This window comes from Perca flavescens, chromosome 4, assembly GCF_004354835.1.
Source record: "Perca flavescens isolate YP-PL-M2 chromosome 4, PFLA_1.0, whole genome shotgun sequence".
Lineage (NCBI taxonomy): Eukaryota > Metazoa > Chordata > Actinopteri > Perciformes > Percidae > Perca > Perca flavescens.
In genome coordinates this window covers 16,845,376-16,868,405 of record NC_041334.1, presented here as the reverse complement: position 1 = coordinate 16,868,405, position 23,030 = coordinate 16,845,376, and the positions used below count along the sequence as shown (strand labels likewise).

At 41.7% G+C, this 23,030-nt stretch overlaps 1 protein-coding gene across 1 annotated transcript in view; it reads left to right on the top strand.

Annotated features, from left to right (window-relative positions):
- slc12a5a (solute carrier family 12 member 5a) overlaps positions 1 to 23,030 on the top strand; it is a 173,315-nt gene that overhangs the window by 130,973 nt on the left and 19,312 nt on the right. The window contains exons 4-6 of the mRNA XM_028574778.1: positions 12,370 to 12,516; positions 21,174 to 21,228; positions 22,349 to 22,479. Of these exons, the coding sequence (XP_028430579.1) occupies positions 12,370 to 12,516; positions 21,174 to 21,228; positions 22,349 to 22,479 (333 nt within the window). The remainder of the gene's footprint in view (positions 1 to 12,369; positions 12,517 to 21,173; positions 21,229 to 22,348; positions 22,480 to 23,030) is intronic.

The window sequence follows — 23,030 nt, the reverse complement described above, 5'->3', positions numbered from 1 at the left end:
GGGAAACAGTTACGCAGAGTAGCCATAGACTGTATATAGAGTGTAGCATATGTCTAGGAAAAAGATTACATTTGTATATTGCCAAGTAATATTCTCGTTCTTTGTGAAAGTACTCATGACAAAAACATTATAATATATTAATAATATAAATATATTGACGTGTGAATTATTGTACAAAAGAAATGTTTCCAGTGTATGAAGGCCTTAACCAGACCATAATTTATTTAGCATAATCACGATCTTTACCTAAACTGAACTACACCGTGGTTTCCATGCACACATATATTGTAGAAAGCAACTTGTAAAAACATTGGACAAGAAGTTATATTTCAGATTCACCAGTCTAAGCTCAATGCAGTATTTGAAATTGCAAAGCCATCATTTTTCTTTTCTCATTGTATTTACCATTAACGCAATCTTTCTCTAACCTTACCTTATGTCATTCACATGTTGACCCAACCATCCACCACAACCTCCTTCCAAATAGGTGCTGCAACATTACAACAACGTCACATTTGCTACTTTGAGACTTTCATAACCGCAAGTGTGGATTAAAAAAAAAATAATTAAACAAATAATCAGTGCTGTTGTTTTACTGATAAAGGCAGTGTCAGAATGAAGAATGCAATAACATTGTGTTTGGTTATTGCTCAGTGGATCATGTGAATAAAGTGCTCCTGATGGAGGCTGGAGAGAAGCAGAGAGAGAGAGAAAGAGAGAGAGAGAGAGAGAGAGAGAGCGGTCCAGCCTGGTGAGAGGCTAGTGGTAAGTGGTAGGGCAGCAGGAGGCATTGGATCTGAAGTACGTGCCACGGCAGATGTATTGAAAGGTCCTGTTGCATCTAACACACCTGAGCCATCCATTCGGTGGGTTGACTACACTTCCCAGGGGGGTCGGTGGGCAGCTGTTCCTTCCTAGTTCAGTGGTGCCACACTGGCCAACCTGTGGCTCTGCAGCAGTCAGTGCTGCCTTTGCTCGCGGTGGCCTGCTCTCCGGGGAAATCATCACTCTGCTGGCTCCAAGCCCATTGAACAGACACTCATTCCGTGGGTGCGTGTGCGTGTGTGCTTGTGTGTATGCATTTATCAGAGCAGACGCAGGTCAGGACTGCAATCCCCGTCCACAAATGAAACACCAATTGAATGAAAATAGAAAAGTGGCACTTTCAATAAATGTCCAACCCCCCCCCACCCCCCACCCCCAACAGGGTCATTGATTCAATGCATACACAATCGTTTCATCTGTTTCAGGAGATTTCTCAATAAAAAGCCATTAGAAGCATCCATTAGTTCACCAGATTTTTTTGTTTTGGTGGCTGTGTACCAAACCCACAGAGGTGTTTTATCATGTTCAGGTTCTCAGACTCAGTGTAAGCCCTCTCAGTTTCTATTATCTGCGTCAGTACATCTTATGTAACACCAAGGATTTCTAGCAGTCACACACTGTTTTTCAAAGCCCGCCCATTGTTCAATGGGGATTATAATTTATCACTCAGCTGCCACAGACACTCATACAACGGGCCAACATACAAGGTCTGCTTGATTGTGGTTCTCCATTGTTTGGGGGAGCAGGTGGGGAAAATGACATCTTGCAGTCTGGAGAGGGTTATTGCCTATTTTGGTTATGTTACTCTCCTGTGGAGTGTTATGGGGCATAAACACCTTTGTAATACTGTGTAGTATTCATAAACCTTTTAGGTCAGATTAGTAAAATCTGTAATCATTATTTTCGGTCTGTCCATGCTTTTAAACCTTTCTTCCTCTGAGTCTACAGATATGTATGAAAAACATTAGAGGACAAAAATATCTCACTTCATTTTTTACAGTACTGTTATAGCTTTTTTGACAAACTATTCTGCCAAGATGTTATCTGTTTTGGTTTCGCAGTCTAACCTCAAAATGCTGTTTAAATTTACAAAGCCATACTTTTTTTTCTTATCTATTTTTTGATAAAAATCAACAAACTAGGAAGTTGGCATCCTGGCTGGAACCTTTTGTTTTGATCTGTTTGAACTGAATACTGCCAATGATTTTGTTCCTATTAAAAGAGACTGCGAAATATGGGTTCACCTTTTTGACTTCAAACACCACAAAACAAAGTCATTGTAGTTTTAGAAATCTTTTTTTTTTATTATTAGAATCAGCCACCTTGAAAGGACTTACAGAGCCTTCATCCTCTTCAGGGCGTTGTGTCTGCTGTTGTATGTAAATGTTCACAGATTTCCCTTCTAATAACTTACCTGTTATTACAAACTGACCTCAGACCACTTTCTGCAGCAGCAGCAGTTCTGGGTCTAACAACAAAGTGCTGATGGCAGGGTTACCTTTCTTCCTGCAACACCTGACTGCTAATGTACATTACACATGAAGTCCCTGAAGAACCCGTCAATGGAAACTCAGTCTATTTAATTACACTGCTACTGGGCAGGAGAGTCATTGAAATAAAATAATTTGGAGGTGAAAAGATATGATATGTGTTTGGAAATTATACATGTAGTCTTTTTTATCCTAATAGTTTGTGATTGTTTGTGAAAAAAACAAAAAACATTGTCCTTCTAATTATTAACTGTAGCCATGTGTTAAAATATGTCCCGTCTTTCTGACTGAATATTTGAAATATGCAGACTTTATTTTTAGCATATGTCTTCTTGTGGGTTTTGTATTAATGCAGGAAATCATAGTGATATTGATATGATACTGGACCAGCAGCCTAAACGACGTCTTCACATGTAATTGTACCATTGGTGCACAGAGAGCCAACTATTCCACTAAATGTACACATTGCTTACATAATACAAATGTAGTTTTAAAGGTTGGCGCCCATTCAGGATTTCAGTATTCATTAAAAAAAAAAGTTAAACTTTATTAAGACTCTCGACAAGCAGATGATGAAAAATCCTCTACCCGTCACACTGAAGGGCACACTCACAGTGAGTCACAATCTTATTTGCATTAGCTTAGACAACAGACAAACTGTGCGACTCATTATCCTATAGTGGGGGAGATGACAGAGATGGACGAGGTTTGCTCTCAGCTGCTCCCTACAGCAACCTGTGGAGGCCACGATGTGGATCTTTGATTAAAGCTCAATAAGGCTGAAGGTTCAGAGATTTCCTGCTGCGAGGATTAGGTTGTAGAAGAGGCAAGGTTGTAGGTAACATTTTGGCTCAATGAGACAATTATAGATGGCATGTTATAAGAGTAAAATGCAACAATAATAATAGGGATAATATCAAAGGTGGGGCTGTGGCCTTTACCAACTGCCACTTTGCTTGTTTGAAAGCCATGGTGTCTCTCTCTTTCTCATGGGCGGGCCAAATTCTCTGGGTGGGCAAAGCAGAGAAAGGGGAGGTAACCTTGCTCCATATGACCTCATAAGGAGCAAGATTCCAGATCGGCCCATCTGAGCTTTCATTTTCTCAAAGGCAGAGCAGGATACCCAGGGCTCAGTTTACACCTATCACCATTTCTAGCCACTGGGGGACCATAGGCAGGCTGGGGGAAAGCATATTAATGTTAAAAAACCTCATAATGTGAAATTTCCATGAACATGAACATGCCATGGGACCTTTAAAGGTTCCCTGTGAAGTTTTTGACCATAAGTAGCACTATGGAGGAATGTTTTTCTGTGTAGGTCCCAGTTGTATTTTACCTCATACATGCATACGAGGCAGGGATGGAAATTAACTTTTGTTCACCTGCCACTGTGGCTGTTGGATTCCAAAATTTACCAGCCACTCAACTTTCTAACCAGCCACATTCTTTTTTAACCGGCAATTGTATAAGTGCATGTAAAAAATAATATAACAAGATCTATAATACTCAATCATGTTTATTTCATAAGGTCTTAAGGAAAATACTAACATTCTCTTTCTCTCTTAGCACACGCATAGAGTGTTTCCACTAGGATTTACAGTCTTTGGATCAGAATAAAATCCGTTTTACTACTTTGAGTCTGTTCAGCTTTAACATTGCAGATATCACACAGAGCTAACGTTAATGAACAAGTCCAGATACATAACATTTTGCAATTTGTGCATCTTAGACCACATTTTAACTCACTATGACCACTACTACTGTCATTATTTAACATTGTGCCAAAATATGAAAAATAACGTTGCCGTCAGTGGGCTTATTTGCTAGCTAAACACCACTCCAGCACATAGACGGTAACTTAGAAACAATGCTACGTGAAACAGGTGGTTTAACAGTTTAGAAAGAAAACAAAATACTGAGATTACTACGATTTGATGTTGGTTTTGAGCGGTATGCATCCACACTAAGTAAACCTGATAAACATTTTAAACAGTAACGTTAATACAGCGTGTCAGGGGAATACAACGTCTCCTGCAGCGGGGAGTCAGCGGGGCTGCAGCGTTTGCTAACCTTTGCTTCTTGTCTCGGTTCTAAACTGTAAATTCAGCAAATTCAGTGTCCATACCGCTAATTTCCAAGCTACTGTAGCTGTCATATTACCTGCGGTTTTCATGGCAGAGTCGTTTAATTACGACTTCATGACAATTTAGTAATGGCGGACCGCCGATAATAAATATATATAGCTGAAACACTGGTATGCTACATTTATTTACCCGCCACCGTGGCTGGTAGGTTAAGCTAATTTCCATCCCTGATACGAGGACTCACACATGGTGAATGTAAACAGAAACTTTCTTTACATAAAAACTCCACAGGGCACCTTTAAGTACAACAGTACACTGTGCAGTACTTTCTTTCGCTCTCGACAGTTTCCACTACTCGTCCTTGAACAATGTTATGTTTAGATACTAAAATGAGGATAATATATTATAGTTTATTTTTTATTTTTTTTATTTTATTATTTAGTTTATAGTTTCATTCTGGTGCACAATACATGTAAATGATAAGTTGCCTGCATACATGCCATGCTACTGGTGGAAAGTAACTAAGTACATTTATTTAACTATTGTACTTAAAGCTTAAAGGAATTCTAAGTAATGACAACAAAACTGTCGGCGCGTCCACATGATAGAAGCCTTCCATGTTCCTACGTTTACACCACGCATTCACACTGCTCTGGTGTTGCAGAGCCCCTAAACTTGAAAACACTTCAGACCCCGTTTTGGTTTGAAATCTCTGGTGTTGTATTCTCAAAAGCCACAAACTGAGACCTTTGGAAACAATGATGCTTATCATCAGTTAGGTAGGCTTATATGTTTCATCTTTCCTGTTTCGGGCTGCCAGACCCGTTGGAAAAGCGGCAGTATTTTATTGTTCACTGTTAATTCACTTTGCATCTCTTTTTCCCTCACAGCTGCACTCATGAGCTTCTCTCACTGACTCTTACCACTCGCTATCCTTCCTTGCTCGGCCACTCAGCACTGACGTCCCCTACTCAATGCACCTGTCTTTCTCACTCTAACTTACGCTACTCTCGTAACATTTACCTTTCAGTAACATTTACCTTTCAGTAACATTTACCTTTCAGTAACGTTTACCTTTCAGTAACGTTTCCACCTCAACATCAGTCCCTGGTCTTACTTTTTACCGTTGTTGTTCTTTCTCCAAAGTATTTTTGTATTTTCAACTTACATCCATGCTTTTGAACAGCAGAGTAAAGTCAGACAGACTTGCAGTCTGTGTTTTCTGCCACCTTTGTCGCCTTGTAGTCGCGTGTTATTTTCAGTAACAGTTCCACCTCGTTGTCGGTCCATACAAAGAAGAAGAAATCGCTCGTCTTATTTTTCGCCATTGCTGCTTTTCTTGTAGTCTCTTCTGTAACTAAAAGCCACTACCATGGCAACACCAACCAGGTGGAGTTAACATGCTGCTTCCTGTTTACATCCGCACACGCATGCCCAGTATACGTGAATGGTCATGAGTTATGCGGTTTGGGCGTGTTAGTTTAAACGGAGAATAGTTTTTGTATGCACAGGGATTATGTTGTGGCTCAAAATGCCGCTTAAAAACTAAAACCTAGGAGTGTAAATGTAGTAATAGTCAGTGCTCCAAGCAGTTGGGGGTTTGGTGCCTTGCTCAGGGGCATCTCGGCAGTGCCTAAAAGGGGAACTGGCACCTCCCCAGCTACCAGTCCACACTCTACGTTGGTCTGTGCAGGACTTAAACCGGTGACCCTCCACTGCAGTGCCGCTACGACTGATACTGGACTGGTACTTTGAGTATATTTTATGCCAATAGCAAAAGAAACTACTTTCAGTAAATGATCGTAGTACTTCTTCCACCACTGACTGTATGTTACATTGGGTTAATGGACCGTCACATAATGGTGTGAAACAATATGTGATGCAGTGTATGTGCACATAACATATATGATATAAGATATGTTCTGATAGGACATATGATGTGTGATATGATATGATGAGATTCAACATGTTTTTTGCGTTTCTTCACAACCAGATCAAGGGTTTCCTGTGTGATGAGCTTGCCATTTACAGTTCAGAGTGTGAGCTCTTGCTCTGTTGTTTATCTGAAGGAAATTAAAAAGATAATTATATTTGCAAGACCTGTTTGGACTTGCCTCTCCAAACAAATCACATGATTTGATTAAAAGTCTGGTTTATGAATTCAGCATCTGCCGTCTCTTCCCATGCAGGACTTTTTTTTTTTAATTCTCCATCTTGTAGTGTACATCCTGTTATAGCACATTTAATAACAACTTTTGAAGGAATATATTAGTGGCCATTAATGACAACCAAGCAGTGTTCAAAAAACTTTTGCAATGTTGGAGCTGAAGACAGAAGATAAAAGATTACAGCCCAAGTGATACTGGGCTTTGAGATTGATGTCGATTGAGATTTGAGAGTTAAATTAAATATTGTTCAATTGTCTTTTTTCACATAAACACATAATAAAAACATTAGACCTTTTTAATGTGGTTGTTAAAGAATTGTGACCACAAGCAGGACAACAAAAAAATGTCAGTGCTCTCTTGTGAACAAACTTTGAAAATGTTGCTAATATCCATCCATCCATCCATCCATCCATCTTCGTCCGCTTATCCGGTGTCGGGTCGCGGGGGGAGCAGCTCCAGCAGGGGACCCCAAACTTCCCTTTCCCGAGCAACATTAACCAGCTCCGACTGGGGGATCCCGAGGCGTTCCCAGGCCAGGTTGGAGATATAATCCCTCCACCTAGTCCTGGGTCTTCCCCGAGGCCTCCTCCCAGCTGGACGTGCCTGGAACACCTCCCTAGGGAGGCGCCCAGGGGGCATCCTTACCAGATGCCCGAACCACCTCAACTGGCTCCTTTCGACGCAAAGGAGCAGCTACTCTACTCCGAGCTCCTCACGGATGACTGAGCTTCTCACCCTATCTCTAAGGGAGACGCCAGCCACCCTCCTGAGGAAACCCATTTCAGCCGCTTGTACCCTGGATCTCGTTCTTTCGGTCATGACCCAGCCTTCATGACCATAGGTGAGGGTAGGAACGAAAACTGACCGGTAGATCGAGAGCTTTGCCTTCTGGCTAAGCTCTCTTTTCGTCACAATGGTGCGATAGATTGAATGCAATACTGCACCCGCTGCGCCGATTCTCCGACCAATCTCCTGCTCCATTGTCCCCTCACTCGCGAACAAAACCCCAAGGTACTTGAACTCCTTCACTTGGGGTAAGGACTCATTCCCTACCTGGAGAAGGCATTCCATCGGTTTCCTGCTGAGAACCATGGCCTCAGATTTGGAGGTGCTGATCCTCATCCCAACCGCTTCACACTCGGTTGCGAACCGATCCAGTGAGTGCTGAAGGTCGCAGGCCGATGATGCCATCAGGACCACATCATCTGCAAAGAGCAGCGATGAGATCCCCAGCCCACCAAACTGCAACCCCTCCCCACCCCGACTACGCCTCGATATCCTGTCCATAAATATTACAAACAGGATTGGTGACAAAGCGCAGCCCTGGCGGAGGCCAACCCTCACCTGAAACGAGTCCGACTTACTACCGAGAACCCGGACACAGCTCTCACTTTGGTCATACAGAGATTGGATGGCCCTGAGTAGAACCCCCTCACCCCATACTCCCGCAGCACCTCCCACAGTATCTCCCGGGGGACCCGGTCATACGCCTTCTCCAAATCCACAAAACACATGTAGACCGGTTGGGCATACTCCCAGGCTCCCTCCAGGATCCTTGCGAGAGTGAAGAGCTGGTCCGTTGTTCCACGACCAGGACGGAATCCGCATTGTTCCTCCTCAACCCAAGGTTCGACTATCGGCCGAACCCTCCTTTCCAGCACCTTGGAGTAGACTTTACCAGGGAGGCTGAGAAGTGTGATACCCCTATAATTGGCACACACCCTCTGGTCCCCCTTTTTAAAAAGGGGAACCACCACCCCAGTCTGCCACTCCTTTGGCACCGTCCCAGACTTCCACGCTTTGTTGAAGAGGCGTGTCAACCAGGACAGCCCCTCCACACCCAGAGCCTTGAGCATTTCTGGACGGATCTCATCAATCCCCGAAGCTTTGCCACTGTGTAGTTGTTTGACTACATCAGTGACTTCCGCCTGGGAAATCGACGACAATCCCCCATTATCCTCCAGCTCTGCCTCTAACATAGAGGGCGTATTAGTCGGATTCAGGAGTTCCTCAAAGTGCTCCTTCCACCGCCCTATTACCTCCTCAGTTGAGGTCAACAGTGTCCCATCCTTACTGTACACAGCTTGGATGGTTCCCCGCCCCCTCCTGAGGTGGCGAACAGTTTTCCAGAAGCACTTTGGTGCCGACCGAAAGTCCTTCTCCATGTCTTCTCCAAACTTCTCCCACACCCGCTGCTTTGCCTCTTTCACGGCAGAGGCTGCAGCCCTTCGGGCCCGTTCGGTACCCTGCAACTGCCTCCGGAGTCCTCCGGGATAACATATCCCGGAAAGACTCCTTCTTCAGTCGGACGGCTTCCCTGACCACCGGTGTCCACCACGGTGTTCGTGGGTTACCGCCCCTTGAGGCACCTAAGACCCTAAGACCACAGCTCCTCGCCGCAGCTTCAGCAATGGAAACTTTGAACATTGTCCACTCGGGTTCAATGCCCCCAGCCTCCACAGGGATGCACGAAAAGCTCCGCCGGAGGTGTGAGTTGAAAGTCTGTTGGACAGGGGCCTCCTCCAGACGATCCCAATTTACCCGCACTACACGTTTGGGCTTACCAGGTCTGTCCAGAGTCTTCCCCACCCCTGACCCAACTCACCACCAGATGGTGATCGGTTGACAGCTCTGCCCCTCTCTTCACCCAGTGTCCAAAACATACGGCCTCAGATCAGATGACACGATTATGAAATCGATCATTGACCTTCGGCCTAGGGTGCTCTGGTACCAGGTACACTTATGAGCATCCCTATGTTCGAACATGGTGTTCGTTATAGACAATCCATGACTAGCACAGAAGTCCAACAACAAACAACCACTCTGGTTTAGATCAGGAGGCCGTTCCTCCCAATCACGCCTCCAGGTGTCTCCATCATTGCCCACGTGTGCGTTGAAGTCCCCCAGCAGAACAATGGAGTCCCCCACTGGAGCCCCATGCAGGACTCCAGTCAAGGTCTCCAAGAAGGCCGAATACTCCGAACTCCTGTTTGGTGCATATGCACAAACAACAGTCAGAGTTTTCCCCCCCACAACCCGCAGGCCTAGGGAGGCAACCCTCTCGTCCACCGGGGTAAACTCCAACACAGCGGCGGTCAGCCGGGGGCTTGTGAGTATCCCCACACCCGCCCGGCGCCTCACACCCTGGGCAACTCCGGAGAAGAAAAGAGTCCAACCCCTATCCAGGAGTATGGTTCCAGAACCAAGACTGTGCATAGAGGTAAGCCCCACCAGATCTAACCGGTAGCGCTCCACCTCCCGCACCAGTTCCGGCTCCTTCCCCCACAGAGAGGTGACGTTCCACGTCCCCAGAGCCAGCGTCTGCCGCCCGGGTCTGGTCCGTCGAGGCCCCTGACCTTCACTGCCACCCATGTGGCATCGCACCCGACCCCAACGGTTCCTCCCACAGGTGGTGGGCCCATGGGCTGGAGAGATGGGAGCCACGTAGCTTGTTCGGGCTGTGCCCTGCCGGGCTCCGTGGCAAACCCGGCCACCAGGCGCTCGCCGACGAGCCCGCCGTCTGGGCCTGGCTCCAGACGGGGGCCCCGGGCTTCCTCCGGGCAGGGTCACTCCATCTCTGCCTAGCTTTTTCATTGGGGTTTTTGAACCATTCTTTGTCTGGCCCCTCACCTGAGACCACTTTGCCTTGGGAGACCCTACCAGGAGCACAAAGCTCCAGACAACACAGCCCTCAGGTTCACAGAGACACACAAACCTCTCCACCACGATAAGGTGATGGTTCACGGAGAATGTTGCTAATATGTCTCATAAAATTGCCACGATATAACAGCAAAAAAACTCTGACAGTGTGCAGATTTAAAACCCAAAACAGGCACATACAGTGCCATGGAATAAGAAAAGCAGTTATTACTTTCTTGCTTATATGGCGCATCTAGCTCATATACATAGTTGTAAACTGCTGCTGCTGCTGTTGTTACTTAAATTGCCTGTTTTTGGATGTTTTGCATCAATAACATCATGTATTTCTGTTTGGTGAAAGGTTATTGATTGATTTAGGAATAACACCTCAGGTTTTTTTTTAACCCATTTATTTGAAGTTTGTGTATGTTGGATTTGTAATGAATCCATTTAAAGACACAACTAAATCTCAAAATTTATGATTTAGTAGTTTAACAGTATATCCCATTCTAAAAAATATATAGACAGAACTAAAACAATATAGCAAACAACTCTAGTAAATAACTCACCTTCAACCTTCAAGTGTGAGATGAATTATTATCACCCATTTTGCTTCCAATCCGAGGAATATGCACCTTTTTTGTGACAAATCCTTGTCTGTATCTTTACTGACATGAACTACAGGTAATCAGACCCATTTCCATCCTGTTTGTCTGCATTTAAGCATAGAGATGCAGCAGAGAATGTTTGTCCATGTGTCGTGTATTGTTGTGACAGTTAAGGTCTGCGCTCCCACTTGGTAAAATAGGTCATGGCTGGATATCGGCATAATTACCTATCATTGGCCAAGCTGTCCTTGAGCAGGAAATTAATATTTCTCTATTATGTACAGGGTCAGCTGATGTGTCCTTCAGATTTAATACATGCCATCACGTTGGTGCAGACACACACACAAACACACACAGGACACATTCATACACCAAAAATAGGTACACACACACACACACATTAAGAACATCCTAAAAACCTTTGGGAAAAGAAATCTCCTATTTATCAATCTGACGTACAACAAAATACATCTTCAGTCTCTGTATGTCAGTAACTGCCTTCAATGGAACAACCTTGAAACCGATTTCCGTGCTGTATAAGGACGTACAAAGTAGCTCTCTCTTTGTCCACTGATCCACACCAGGGACAGCACTGCAGCAAAACCAACCAGAACTAATCCACTGCAATAAAGGAGCCTGTAAAGAAGTAAAATAATAATCCATCCATCCATTGAACAGATTGGTCCTCTGGCTGCCTCCTGATCTCCAAGTTTTCTTTGTGTCTTAGACTCAAAGTAATTATTGTACTGGAATTGGAAATCAACAAAGGAAATCCTTAAATAAAAAAAAATAACTAAAAGGTGCAATTGGGCGGATGAATTGAGCCTGTTAACTTTTAAATACTTAAATAACAAATAGCAAACATTACAGTTTAAAGTCCATGTTAAGCTGCAACAGTTACAAGGAAAAGTAAAAGAAAGAAAGAGTTTGTTAACATTGGCATAATGGAAAACACATCAACAATAAATAAAAATAAACAGAGACAGTTATGTCGCAACAGCAGCTATTTCAACCTAAAGCACCATATTAGAATTACAAAGTGGGCCTTTGAAAGTAATAATCTGTCCTACAAGTAAATGGCTGTTTGCCTTAATGGCAGAATGACCATCTGTAGTGTGTTTTCTTTTACACGTGACCCTCGGACAAAAAAGACACCAAGACTAATTTGCACACTGTGTCCCAGCATGCACGGCTGCTATGTTGACTTTCAATGATTCACACAGACACCCAAAGTGAAGCAGGAGTCATTCAGTGGGTCCTGCACATCTGGTGTGTCAGACTTATTGCAAATAACGAAGAGATACTTACGGTAGCTAAACATTCACCTTCTGTAGATCTGAGATTCAAAATTATACTATACACTGCCATATAAAGTGTTACTGGAACTTAATCTTCATCATCAAAATTGTGTCACAGTGCAGGCCAACTGATGAATCCTGTTTGGGAAATGACCACTTATCAATTATGTTCCAAATAACACTTATTAATTAACTTCATCAGTCAATGACAAGTTAGAGTTTGTATTACAATAACTTCCTCTCTCGTCCTACTTCAGGCCCCCGCGCTCGGCACTCTGATCGGCGTCTACCTGCCGTGCATCCAGAACATCTTCGGAGTGATCCTCTTCCTCAGGATGACCTGGTTGGTGGGAATCGGAGGTGTCATTGGGACCTTCTTCATAGTCTTCATGTGCTGTACCACAGTGAGTGTCACCTACTTTTATTTTAGCCCTTCTGTTGCAGCACACTCAAACTGAAGAAAAGCATATTATAGCATGCATGGCAGCAGATTGTGTACAGGTAATGAGCTGTGCATTAGTAAAAGGTACCAGCTGTATTATAGATGCACTATTATATCTTATCAATTTGCCTACCATTTATACCACAGCTATTACTTTAATATTGTATCTGTGGCTGGCTGGCCTATTGTGGACAATGCGGTATTTTTATATGACTTTTGCATGAATGTGATGAAGTGCCTTGATTTGTCAGGTATTTAATTCACTGGATTAGCCAGTGACACAAAACAAAACAAATTCCTTGTATGTGTTAAAAAACTTACTTGGCAATAAAACCCTTTCTGATTCTGATTCAGAAACCTATTGTATCCATAAACAAATGCATAATTGATTAACAAAACACCTTGCTATATCATGAAGTGGTCAATATGAATATATTTCTCTTCTCTCCCACCTCCTCTGTGGAGTCCAAAAAACACCATTGCACAAAGCTTGCCTCCCTAATGATTTTGTCCAGGTTCTTGCTGTCTGAAGCTCAGATTTAACTGCCCTACAGACCAGTGCAAGGCGTCATAAATTCTCTTTAAGAGTCTCTAAATGCAGACTCTTAACATTAGTCTGCTCTGTAGGAAAGGTCAACTTCGACCCCTCTGTTAAGTCTTTGTTAGATTAGAATTTATATTGACCCGTTGCTTTCCCACTCCCACTAAAGACCTAAATCTTGAAAAACTGGTCCCAATTATGTACTATATTGTATTTTTTTATATAGGCTGAGTAATTTCAGATGGGCATTATTGTTTTCAGCAACACCTACTCAACAGGAGTAAATTGTGCATTTGTTTGGGACTACATTCAGCTGCTAGCGAGTATTTACAACAGCAGAATGGTGTATGTGGGATCGACTCAAAATTAACTTCAGTGCCCGCCCCATTTTCATGGTAATGATGGAACACGTCAATTAGAGCAGTGTGGCTCAGTGATGTGTTTTTAATGTCTATGGCAATACTGTAAATACTTGTTGAATGTTCAATTCATTGTTGGTTTTGGTCTTTTGACAGAATCTGACTTAACCTTAAAAAAAAAATCAAACATATAGTATATATATAACTCAAATATCACATTTGAAACATTCATACATACACACATATAATGGGAAAACATGCAATTTAACATCTTCTCAAATGCTCACATGCCAATAAGTGAATCACCACTCTGAAGTACAGCACTAGTCATCCCTTTTTCTACCTTTCATTCTACACATAGATTTATACATAATGTCCTTCATCACTGCCTGGTAGGTGGACAAACATGTGAGTAGCACTGCAGTCTATTGGCGTACACAATAACATACTGAGTTTTATTGCCTTTGGGAAATAATAACTATTTTAACTTGCTAAAGTGGAAATATTGACCCTGCTTCAAACCCGACAAAGCCTTATTAAAGTAGCAGTTCAAGCGAGGAAGTTTTAAATTGTATCTTAATTTGATCACACTGCCCTTTGTGGAGTGTAATGTTGCTGTAACTGCCACCGTCACATGACAGTAGCTATGAAGGCTAACTTCAAACACGTTGTACCAAACAAGGTTCCCTTTGAGAAATGCAAAAAGAAGGACGATGCCACACTTTCATTGCTCTAGTTGTATTATTATGGACGCAGCGCATACAATCTTGTGACAGGACTGTATGTTGGCATGTCTGTGTGTTTGTGCAGCCTAGATTCTCCTCTAGCACAGAGTGTATTTATAGAACAGCCCCCTCAAATCCCAACCATAGCAAAGTTGCCTGCACAGACACACAGGCAATATGCTTCCCAATCATGTTTCTCTGTGACAGTGTAGAGAGGGCTTTAAAACCGCGTACTGGGGGAAAGCAGTCTCTTTTTTTCCTTATTTCTTTTGCTTGATGGTTGTATTCATTTAAAAACTGATATAACATGTAATTGTTGGGGAAAATATGTTTATCATTTCCTCTAAAATATAGGCTAGATATAAAAAAAAAAACTGTAAAAAGGCTGCTTATTAAATTGTGTTTCATTCGTGAATGTGAGAATATTCTGTGGAAGCTTCTGGAAAAAAAATATGGTGCTCTGTGTTATACTGAACGTCAAAGATTTTTACAGAGTAAGAAATTGTGCAGTGTTAGTAAAAATGCTCTAAGATCAAAGCTAGTTCAGACTCACACATGCAAACACACAAATGCAGAGACTGTACTATACTAAATGCCTTCATGCTTGCCTTGCACACGTCACATACTGGGGAATATTTAACCTCTTTAACATACATTTTGTTCCTCCCTCCTTTTCTCTCTCAATTTCTCTCACTATTTCTATCTTTTTCGCACACACACTTATTTCTTTTCAGTCACACCAAAATCATTTCACAGCCCCGGGGCAATAAGCCTGAGCGTGAACGGTGTGTGAGAAACCCCCACCTCTCTCCTCCTGAGCTCCTTACATAACACATAACCACCCAGCCCTCCAGGGTGTGTGTGTGTGTGTGTGTGTGTGTGTGTGTGTGTGTGTGTGTAAATACATGTATGCAGCGATCCCCACCAAATCCAGAGAACTTGAAGTGGGGAGGAATCACGCATGCTGTGAAGCTGGATTATATACAACGTGACCCCATGTTTTATTCACATGACTGCATGATGGGATATCACTGACAGAGCACTTTTCATTATATGTTCAATCACAGCAGCACATATCTGCAACTGTCGAACACTTACATCGTTATTCTTCGGTCACGCAACATTTTGACAGAACATTTTAACGAGCCGTCGACCACCGCGCACGTCCTGGGAGTCATAAAATAAGGAATGTGCCTCCATGTGGAACAGCTGACACATTATATACCATTAACTATAAAATTATACACAACCATTTTAAAAGTCAGTATATCTCCGAGCCCATGTATGCAAACATAGCGCGGCATGTGTGTATTTTTAGCCCAGATAATGAATGCAGGCTTGACACCAAGATAAAATGAGGTTTAATATTCTAGATGGAAAGTCATCTGTTGTTTGGCCTTCCTCATTACTTGCACGTCTCGAATCCAAATGCTGCGAGGGGAAGGGTGGTCTGCCCTCTGTGTCCTGACTCATTTAAATGCTAAGGATGCTATTCTCCCTTCATCTCTTTAATTTTTTGCTCTCATCTCAATTTCTATCCTTTTTTTATTTTACTGTCTCATTATTTCCTCTTTCTTCTCCTCTCCCTCTCTTTTCACCATCCAATTTTTTTCCTACTTTGCCACCACTCTCCTCCACCTCTCTCACACAGCTGCATCTTGTCCTCTTGTGCTTAGTCTCCATCCATTGAGGTAAAAACTCACCTTCATCTCCTTCCCCTGACACTGTTGCCTTCTGCAATACCGTCCAAAGGGATTTCAAGTTATAAACAGCTCACTGAAAATAGACTTCTACTGTACCATAGTATGTGAATGGATGAAGTTGTACTTGACAAAACTATTGTGCATTTGTGTAATGAAGCATGCTAATGAAGCACGCTCTCAGGGCAGCGCAGAAACTCCGTTCCTGTCAAAACCAATTTCCGCTGAAGTCTGGGGTCGACTAAAGGCCAAATCAGAGTTTGACTGTAGCTTTGGGAAGAAAGAGACCTAAAGTGTCCTTTGCAGTCAGAGTCACGGGTATATCAGCAGGCTTTTCTTAAAAATGAAAATTAGCTTCTTCGCCAGATACATTCCTCGGGCTCAGACGTAATCATGGCGACTTAGCAATTCTTCAAGTTTCGCTAGCATTCACACTGCCTGAGAAGGAAATTATCCCTTTAGTCTAATATGTAGGCTGTCTCCTGTTGAACCTCATGTGAACAAGACAGATGGCGAGGCGGCATAAACTGAAGTTTTCTACTGGCCCGCTTGGAGGCCAGAGGGCTTGTGGGTGCATGTTGAGTTTGGACATACAGGCACTGACTCCAGGCTTCATAGAGAAAAACAGTGTTGGCAAACCAGAGTAGGGCATATTCTTTATCTAAGAAACTCTCGAACCATTACAGCTTTACATTACCTGCACTGCCTGAAAGTGGGACGATAAAACAGGCCACAGGCTCTGGGTCAGTGGGAAAAAAGATGCTGCACGTCCTGCTCACTACAGCAGACTGCAACAGCACTGTTGCCTCCAGTGCCAGTCCACCAATCAGGGGCTGATTCAGACATGAGGTCATCAGGTAAAGTAGTTGGGATTTTTGGCCATGCATCATCTAGTCTGATTTTGCCAGACCATCCACACGCTGCGGAGCGGAGGAGGGTCTGGCTAGTGCAGTCAAGATAGTTCTCATAAATCCACCGGAGTTTAAAATTCCAACACAAAGAAAGCGGAAGGAAACGCATGCATCCGGCCGAATTTCCTGCGGCACCGGAGTAATCCCGGAAGTGGACGTCAAGGATATACCATCCATCATCTGACCAGGGAAAAAATAAGAGACAAAAGCTGAAAAATGTTAGCCTTAAATTTTAAAGAATTTAATCTACACGTCAAGTTAATTCACATTTGCATCGAGTTCATTTACATTTGCAGCAAATTAGAGCGTGACCTTCTGAGATCAGTGCAAACTTTGCAGGACGGTCAGAGAGCGATCCTCTGTGTTTGTGACAGCAGCTGATTGATGCCATTTATTAATGTCCCTGTCTGCAGTGACGCCCAGAGGGGTCATGTGGAATAAAAAGTAGGACACGTCTATCAGTAAAGGTAAAGTGACGAAATAGAATTCAATTGAAAAACAAAAGCACATCTGCTAGCTGCATGTCAAGAAAATGACAGACCGTCTGGAGCTTGTCGTGGTCCAGACAAAAAATGTATTGTAGACTGTTAACATTGGCAGAAAAAAAGGAGAAATCTACAACTACGATGAAATCCATCCAAATTTATCTAAAGTAAGGGATCAAGGGACAGTTTGCTAAGCCCCACCCCCTTTAGTTACTGGTTTCACGCCTGTCAAGTATTTCTCACACACACATGCAGTTTACAAAAATAATGGTGGCAGATTTACCACTCGAAATTCTATGTGATTTTTTTTACACAATGTGTCCTTAATTTCACACAGAGTTGGACAAAAGCAGGTTTCTCATTTCTAGCAGACTATACCGGCTGACTCATTTTGAAATTAGAAGCCTGTGAAAAGGCCTTAAATGTGCACTTGAAGGCTACATAAGTTATTGTAAAAAAGACTGAAGCTAAAGAGTGTTCCAGGCAAAAAGTCAGCATCCTTACCAGCTGGTGCTCAATGTAAAAGACATTGAACTTAAGCGCCATTGTTTTTGTAATGCAGGTTGACAATAATGAGCTCTACACACACAGCACAGTATGATAAGGAAAAAATAAAAAAATTGTTAGGATATAACCTTGTTTGAATGCTTACTCTAGCAACCACACAAAAGAATGTAGTTAGCTTATGATGTACTTTAGAGGAAGAGTTTACTACTATAGTAGTAAACCGGGTATTCTAATGTTTGCAGTTTACATTAGAGGAGATAGACACACTTTAATCAATTCCTTACACTTCTGCTCATGTGTGTTTGATTTTGAAAAGGCTGAAAAAAAGAAACAAGAAACCACCCTCCAAACTCAATGCACAATCACATTGTTCACCGTTCAGGTATATATATATATATATTTTTTTTTTTGGAAAGACAAAATCCAGGCTTTTTTTGGGGAAAAAAATCACATTGCCTTCATACCATAACTGAAATACATTTAATCCAGAGCCAAATATTACCTCTAATGTACATCTGCCCCTATTTGACTGTACTAGTATGTCTAAATCAAATAGTTCCATTCCAATTGGTGGCAGTCGTGTACAGTTGTGTGGTGATTCTATGAGTCAAGTATGCGACGCACTACCTCTGCGTGGCTGTTGCCCACATCAGATAAAACACTTAAACAATTACTGTCTTATCTGCTGTGGTGGGAGAAGAGCTTTCGGCCTCATTATGACCAGATTAGAGAGACGAACAGAGCCCAGTCCCACTCATTCTTCACTCCTGATTGTCAGTCCACCGGGCCCTCAGGTGACACTAACCACATTACAGTCTTCACAGAGACGGACGTAATGATTGTCCAACATAACCGGCTGGGACTCACCAGACTTTTCTTCCGTTATTAAGTCCCAGTCTTTCTTGCTGGTCTAAGTTACCTAAATAAAAAAATTATTTTAATAGATAGATTTAATCTTCAGGAATCGCAGTGCAAGAACACCACAACAATGACCACTGAATGATATTATACAGTGTCAAGGAAAAAATAGTTATTATTCATTGTTATTAATAATAATAGTAATAAATGTCGTAGTATTCTTACGTTTATTAAAAGTGCCCCACCCATAGAAGAAAGAAGAAGAAGAAATCAAAAGTAAAACCCATTAAACCAGTGAATTCAGAATAGTGATACTATATTTTTGAGGCCGATACTGGTATTGATATTTAAGAGTTGTTTTTTATAAATCGAACATTTGGGTGTTTCAAAAGAAGTTGTGATTACGTAACATATACTGGCATGTTGTAAATTATCTAAATGTAATTTACAGTCAACTAAACTGTAAACTAAAACTTTCTTTAAACAACATTCACAACAGAACAAAAAAGTATTGAAGTTGAGCTAAAAAAAAAAAGAAAAAAGAAATACATGAAAATGAATTCAATACAAGCCCAGGATGTGGCGACAGTGCCCTTGCAAAATAGTGTCGGGAGGGAAGCGGCAAGGAGAGGAGAATTCCATCTGAAATATGGCAGGATTTTTTTTAATAAGTCTAGATCCTGCAAGTCAGACTAATCATGGTTGACTTTTTGTTTTCTGTCCTGCTGTTGTAAATGTAAAATATGTTACAATGAATTGTACCCAGGAAAGACCCACCTCACACTGAATACATACGTCAACATTTTTTTCAAATGTGAAAGCTTTCATAAACTGGGTTGAAGCCCAGTCAGTAATGGGACAACCACTAGCTCACCCAGTAGAGTGTGCCCCCTGAATCCAGCCCACGGCCCTTTGCTGCATGTCATCCCCCCTCTCTCCTCTTTCTTTCAGACTATCCTGTCAATTAAAGGCCATAAAAGCCCCAAAAAACCATCTTTTAGAAGCTGAATCAGTAACAGCTGTATAAAGAGACTGTGGGCTATAAAAAGTCATATTTTGAAACATTGAAACAATGACTAAAACAACAAATGCAACAATAATGGTACAATAAAATTAGACAAATAATATAATTACAGCAGTAAAACGGAGAAAATGTATACGTAGCAGCTGTTTCAGGAGATGGCACAGATTTTTACTAGCCTGCTCTCACATCTCCTCCTCATGCTTCGTCACTCTCTTTCATGTGCAGGCAATGTAAAAAGACACTCAGAAATTCAACAATAGCGTTTGAAAGAATGATGAAATCTTAATGCTGTCTTTGTACTGTCACACACACTATCTTTCTATTTCTCACTTTGTCATTTGGTTTTTCTCTGGCCCATTCTTCCACTCGCTGCGTGCATCTCTCTCTCCCTCTCTCGTTCTCTGCAGAGCAGTAAAGGCTGTTTGTGTTGCAGGCAGATATCCATCCTAGCATGCCCTTACATTTCTTCCGGTGTTTTTCTCCTCTCTCCCAGCACCGGAGTTACATTAGAGTTGTAATTGGCTGTCTGAATGGGCTCTGACAGTTGTTGACAGGCCCAGTGGCATTATTATATATCTAATCAACAACCAAGCTTCAGCATTTAGCTTTGCTTTAAATTGGGGTGCTCCTTACGTAAACTCCAACACAGGGTATTCTGATGTTATATACAACAGGCCTGATGCTTATATCATGGACTGCACTGGGAGGGAATTAAAATGTGAAAAGTTAACTTCTAAAAGTGGTAGGCTTATCTGACAAAAAAGTGGTCGGTCGGTCCACCACTGACTGAAATATCTCAACAACTATTGGATAGATTTTCAATGATCTTTTGATTGACCTTTCCTTTAGCACCACCAGCAGGTCAAAGATTTTACTTGTTTAGTGAAATGTCTCTCCATCTATTGGGTGGATTGGCACGTTGTACAGACATTGAAGGTTTCTAGATGATGAATACTAATGACTTTAGTGATCTTCCGATTTTTTTTCCTCTAGTGCCCCCATGAGGTTGATCTTTAAATCTTTCTCAAGCTCAAAAAATTAATTTGTACAATACTTTTGTCTTGAGTGCTGATTAGCCAATCCTACCATGCTAACAAGCTTAATTAAGATGCTACAGGGCTAGGCTAGCTGTTTCCAGTCTTTGTGCTAACTTGGTAAACATTATTACCTGCTAGCATGTTAGCATTGTCATTGTGAGCATGTTAGCTTCATGGCATTAGCATTTAGTTCAAAACACCGCTATGCTAAGTACAACATAGTTGCCTGCATGGCTGTAGACTCATAGTCTTGTTTTCCTTTTATTGTAAAGATATATTAATTATGAACATTGTTACATTTACAGATGGAAACCAGTTCTTTACTTTGTCATACAGTACATTTGGGTGTAATTAACAGTGTATTAAGGATGAGAAACTCCGCAATCAACTCTTCACATTCACATTATATGCAGGATTTGGTAAATATGATGATATCATGTTCCTCTGTCATTTCCCCTCCCTCTCTGTGCAGACCATGCTGACTGCCATCTCGATGAGTGCCATCGCTACCAATGGAGTAGTGCCAGGTGGGTGAGCAGACGCTGGCATCACACAGTCATCACTGTTTGAGTCTGTCCGCTTCTAAAATTCTCTTTTCACTGATTGCTTTTGGCACATTACATCCAGCGCAGCTTGATATCCCCAGAAACATTAAAAGCTTTAGTCTGGGTTCTTGTGCACTTTAACTTGTCATCACACATCGTTTACACAAAACAAAACTTCAGCCAAATGCCTGAAATGTAAAAGTGAATGTATGCGTTTGTATCTGTATGCAGACACATTAATGTACGTAGTATAGCTATATTTTATAATGTGAGTTTACATAGTAATGATGGCCTGCGTCTTACCAGCTGAAGTGCATACAGCTGGGGTCAGAGCAAATTACAGGCTTGTGGAAAAGTGTGAAACTGTAAGCCAATTATAACTGTCTCTGTTATAACTGGTACCAGCCTTTATGCTGCTGCAAAGTGCTGATTAAGGTCTATTTATTTATGCTCAGTTAATTTATTTGCACACTGTTAGGAAATAAAGCTGCACTGTGGTAAAACACGATAAAAAAAAAGATTTGTCACAGAAACAGCATAACATAATGACAACTATAAAACAATATGAGAAAGCAAAGTTGTAAAATTTCACAAACACGTATAATCAATATAATCAATTTCAGGTGTTACAATCAATTAATATATTTTCAAGTAAAAATAGCAGACATTTACTTGTTATAGTTTCACGAATTCTTGCTTTTCTTTGTTATGAATTGGATATTTTAGGTGGGGGGGTGGTGGTTTGGCTTGTAGTTGCAGAAATTCAACAATTGACAATATGTTGGGCTCTGGTTACATTTTATAGAGTAAAATATGAAGAAGAAAAAAAAGAATTATTGCCAAATAACATTAATGATGATTTTTTTTGTAGCCCAAAAACTGTGGCACTCAAATATCAAACTTAAATTGAAGTAGTTTAGTGTGCTTTAAATAATGGACAGAGAAAATGTAATTGATTGAAATTCACTTAGTTAATTTCATAAATGTTGTGCTTGAGCTTTTACTTAAAATGAAAAGCACATTGAGTGATTTATACAGTTGAACATTAAAAGACATACAAACATACAAACCTTTCTGTTAACATCGTTGTGTTTGTGTGCAGCTGGAGGCTCCTACTACATGATATCCCGTTCACTGGGCCCTGAGTTTGGGGGAGCAGTGGGGATCTGTTTCTATCTGGGGACAACCTTCGCTGGAGCGATGTACATCCTGGGGGCCATTGAGCTCCTCCTGGTGAGAAACATCCCCTCTCTCATTCTGTTACTGTCATCATGAGGTTTTATCGTTTTCACACATTTTTCTGCCATTCACAATACTCTCAAATGGAAACAGTTGAGATGTCGCTTGGAAGAGAGGTGGGATCTGGAGGAATGTGCTACGAGTGTGTCGGACCAGACAGTGAATGTGTATACGATCATGGGACTCAAATTACTTGACAACACATATTCACATTTGGCATTGTAGATATAAAATGGTGCATTTCTCTATAGGTATTTTTTCACCTCAGATTTATTCTGAGACGCTGGTTAATAATTGATGAGAAATGTGACAACATCTCCATGTTTTTAATCATACCAGAAATTAGAAGCAAAGACCACTGACAGCCTAGTGTGTGGCTTCATGTTAATGCGAGTAAAGGAAACAGTCTTTTGTACGGCGTACTTGAAACGTTTTCCTTTCCTGCAGTAAACTCTGCAACATTATACTTTGACAGTTTTGTCATAGTGATAACACTGTCACAAAATCTCCTCTCGAGAGGATGGTAATGTCGTTAAGCATCAAGT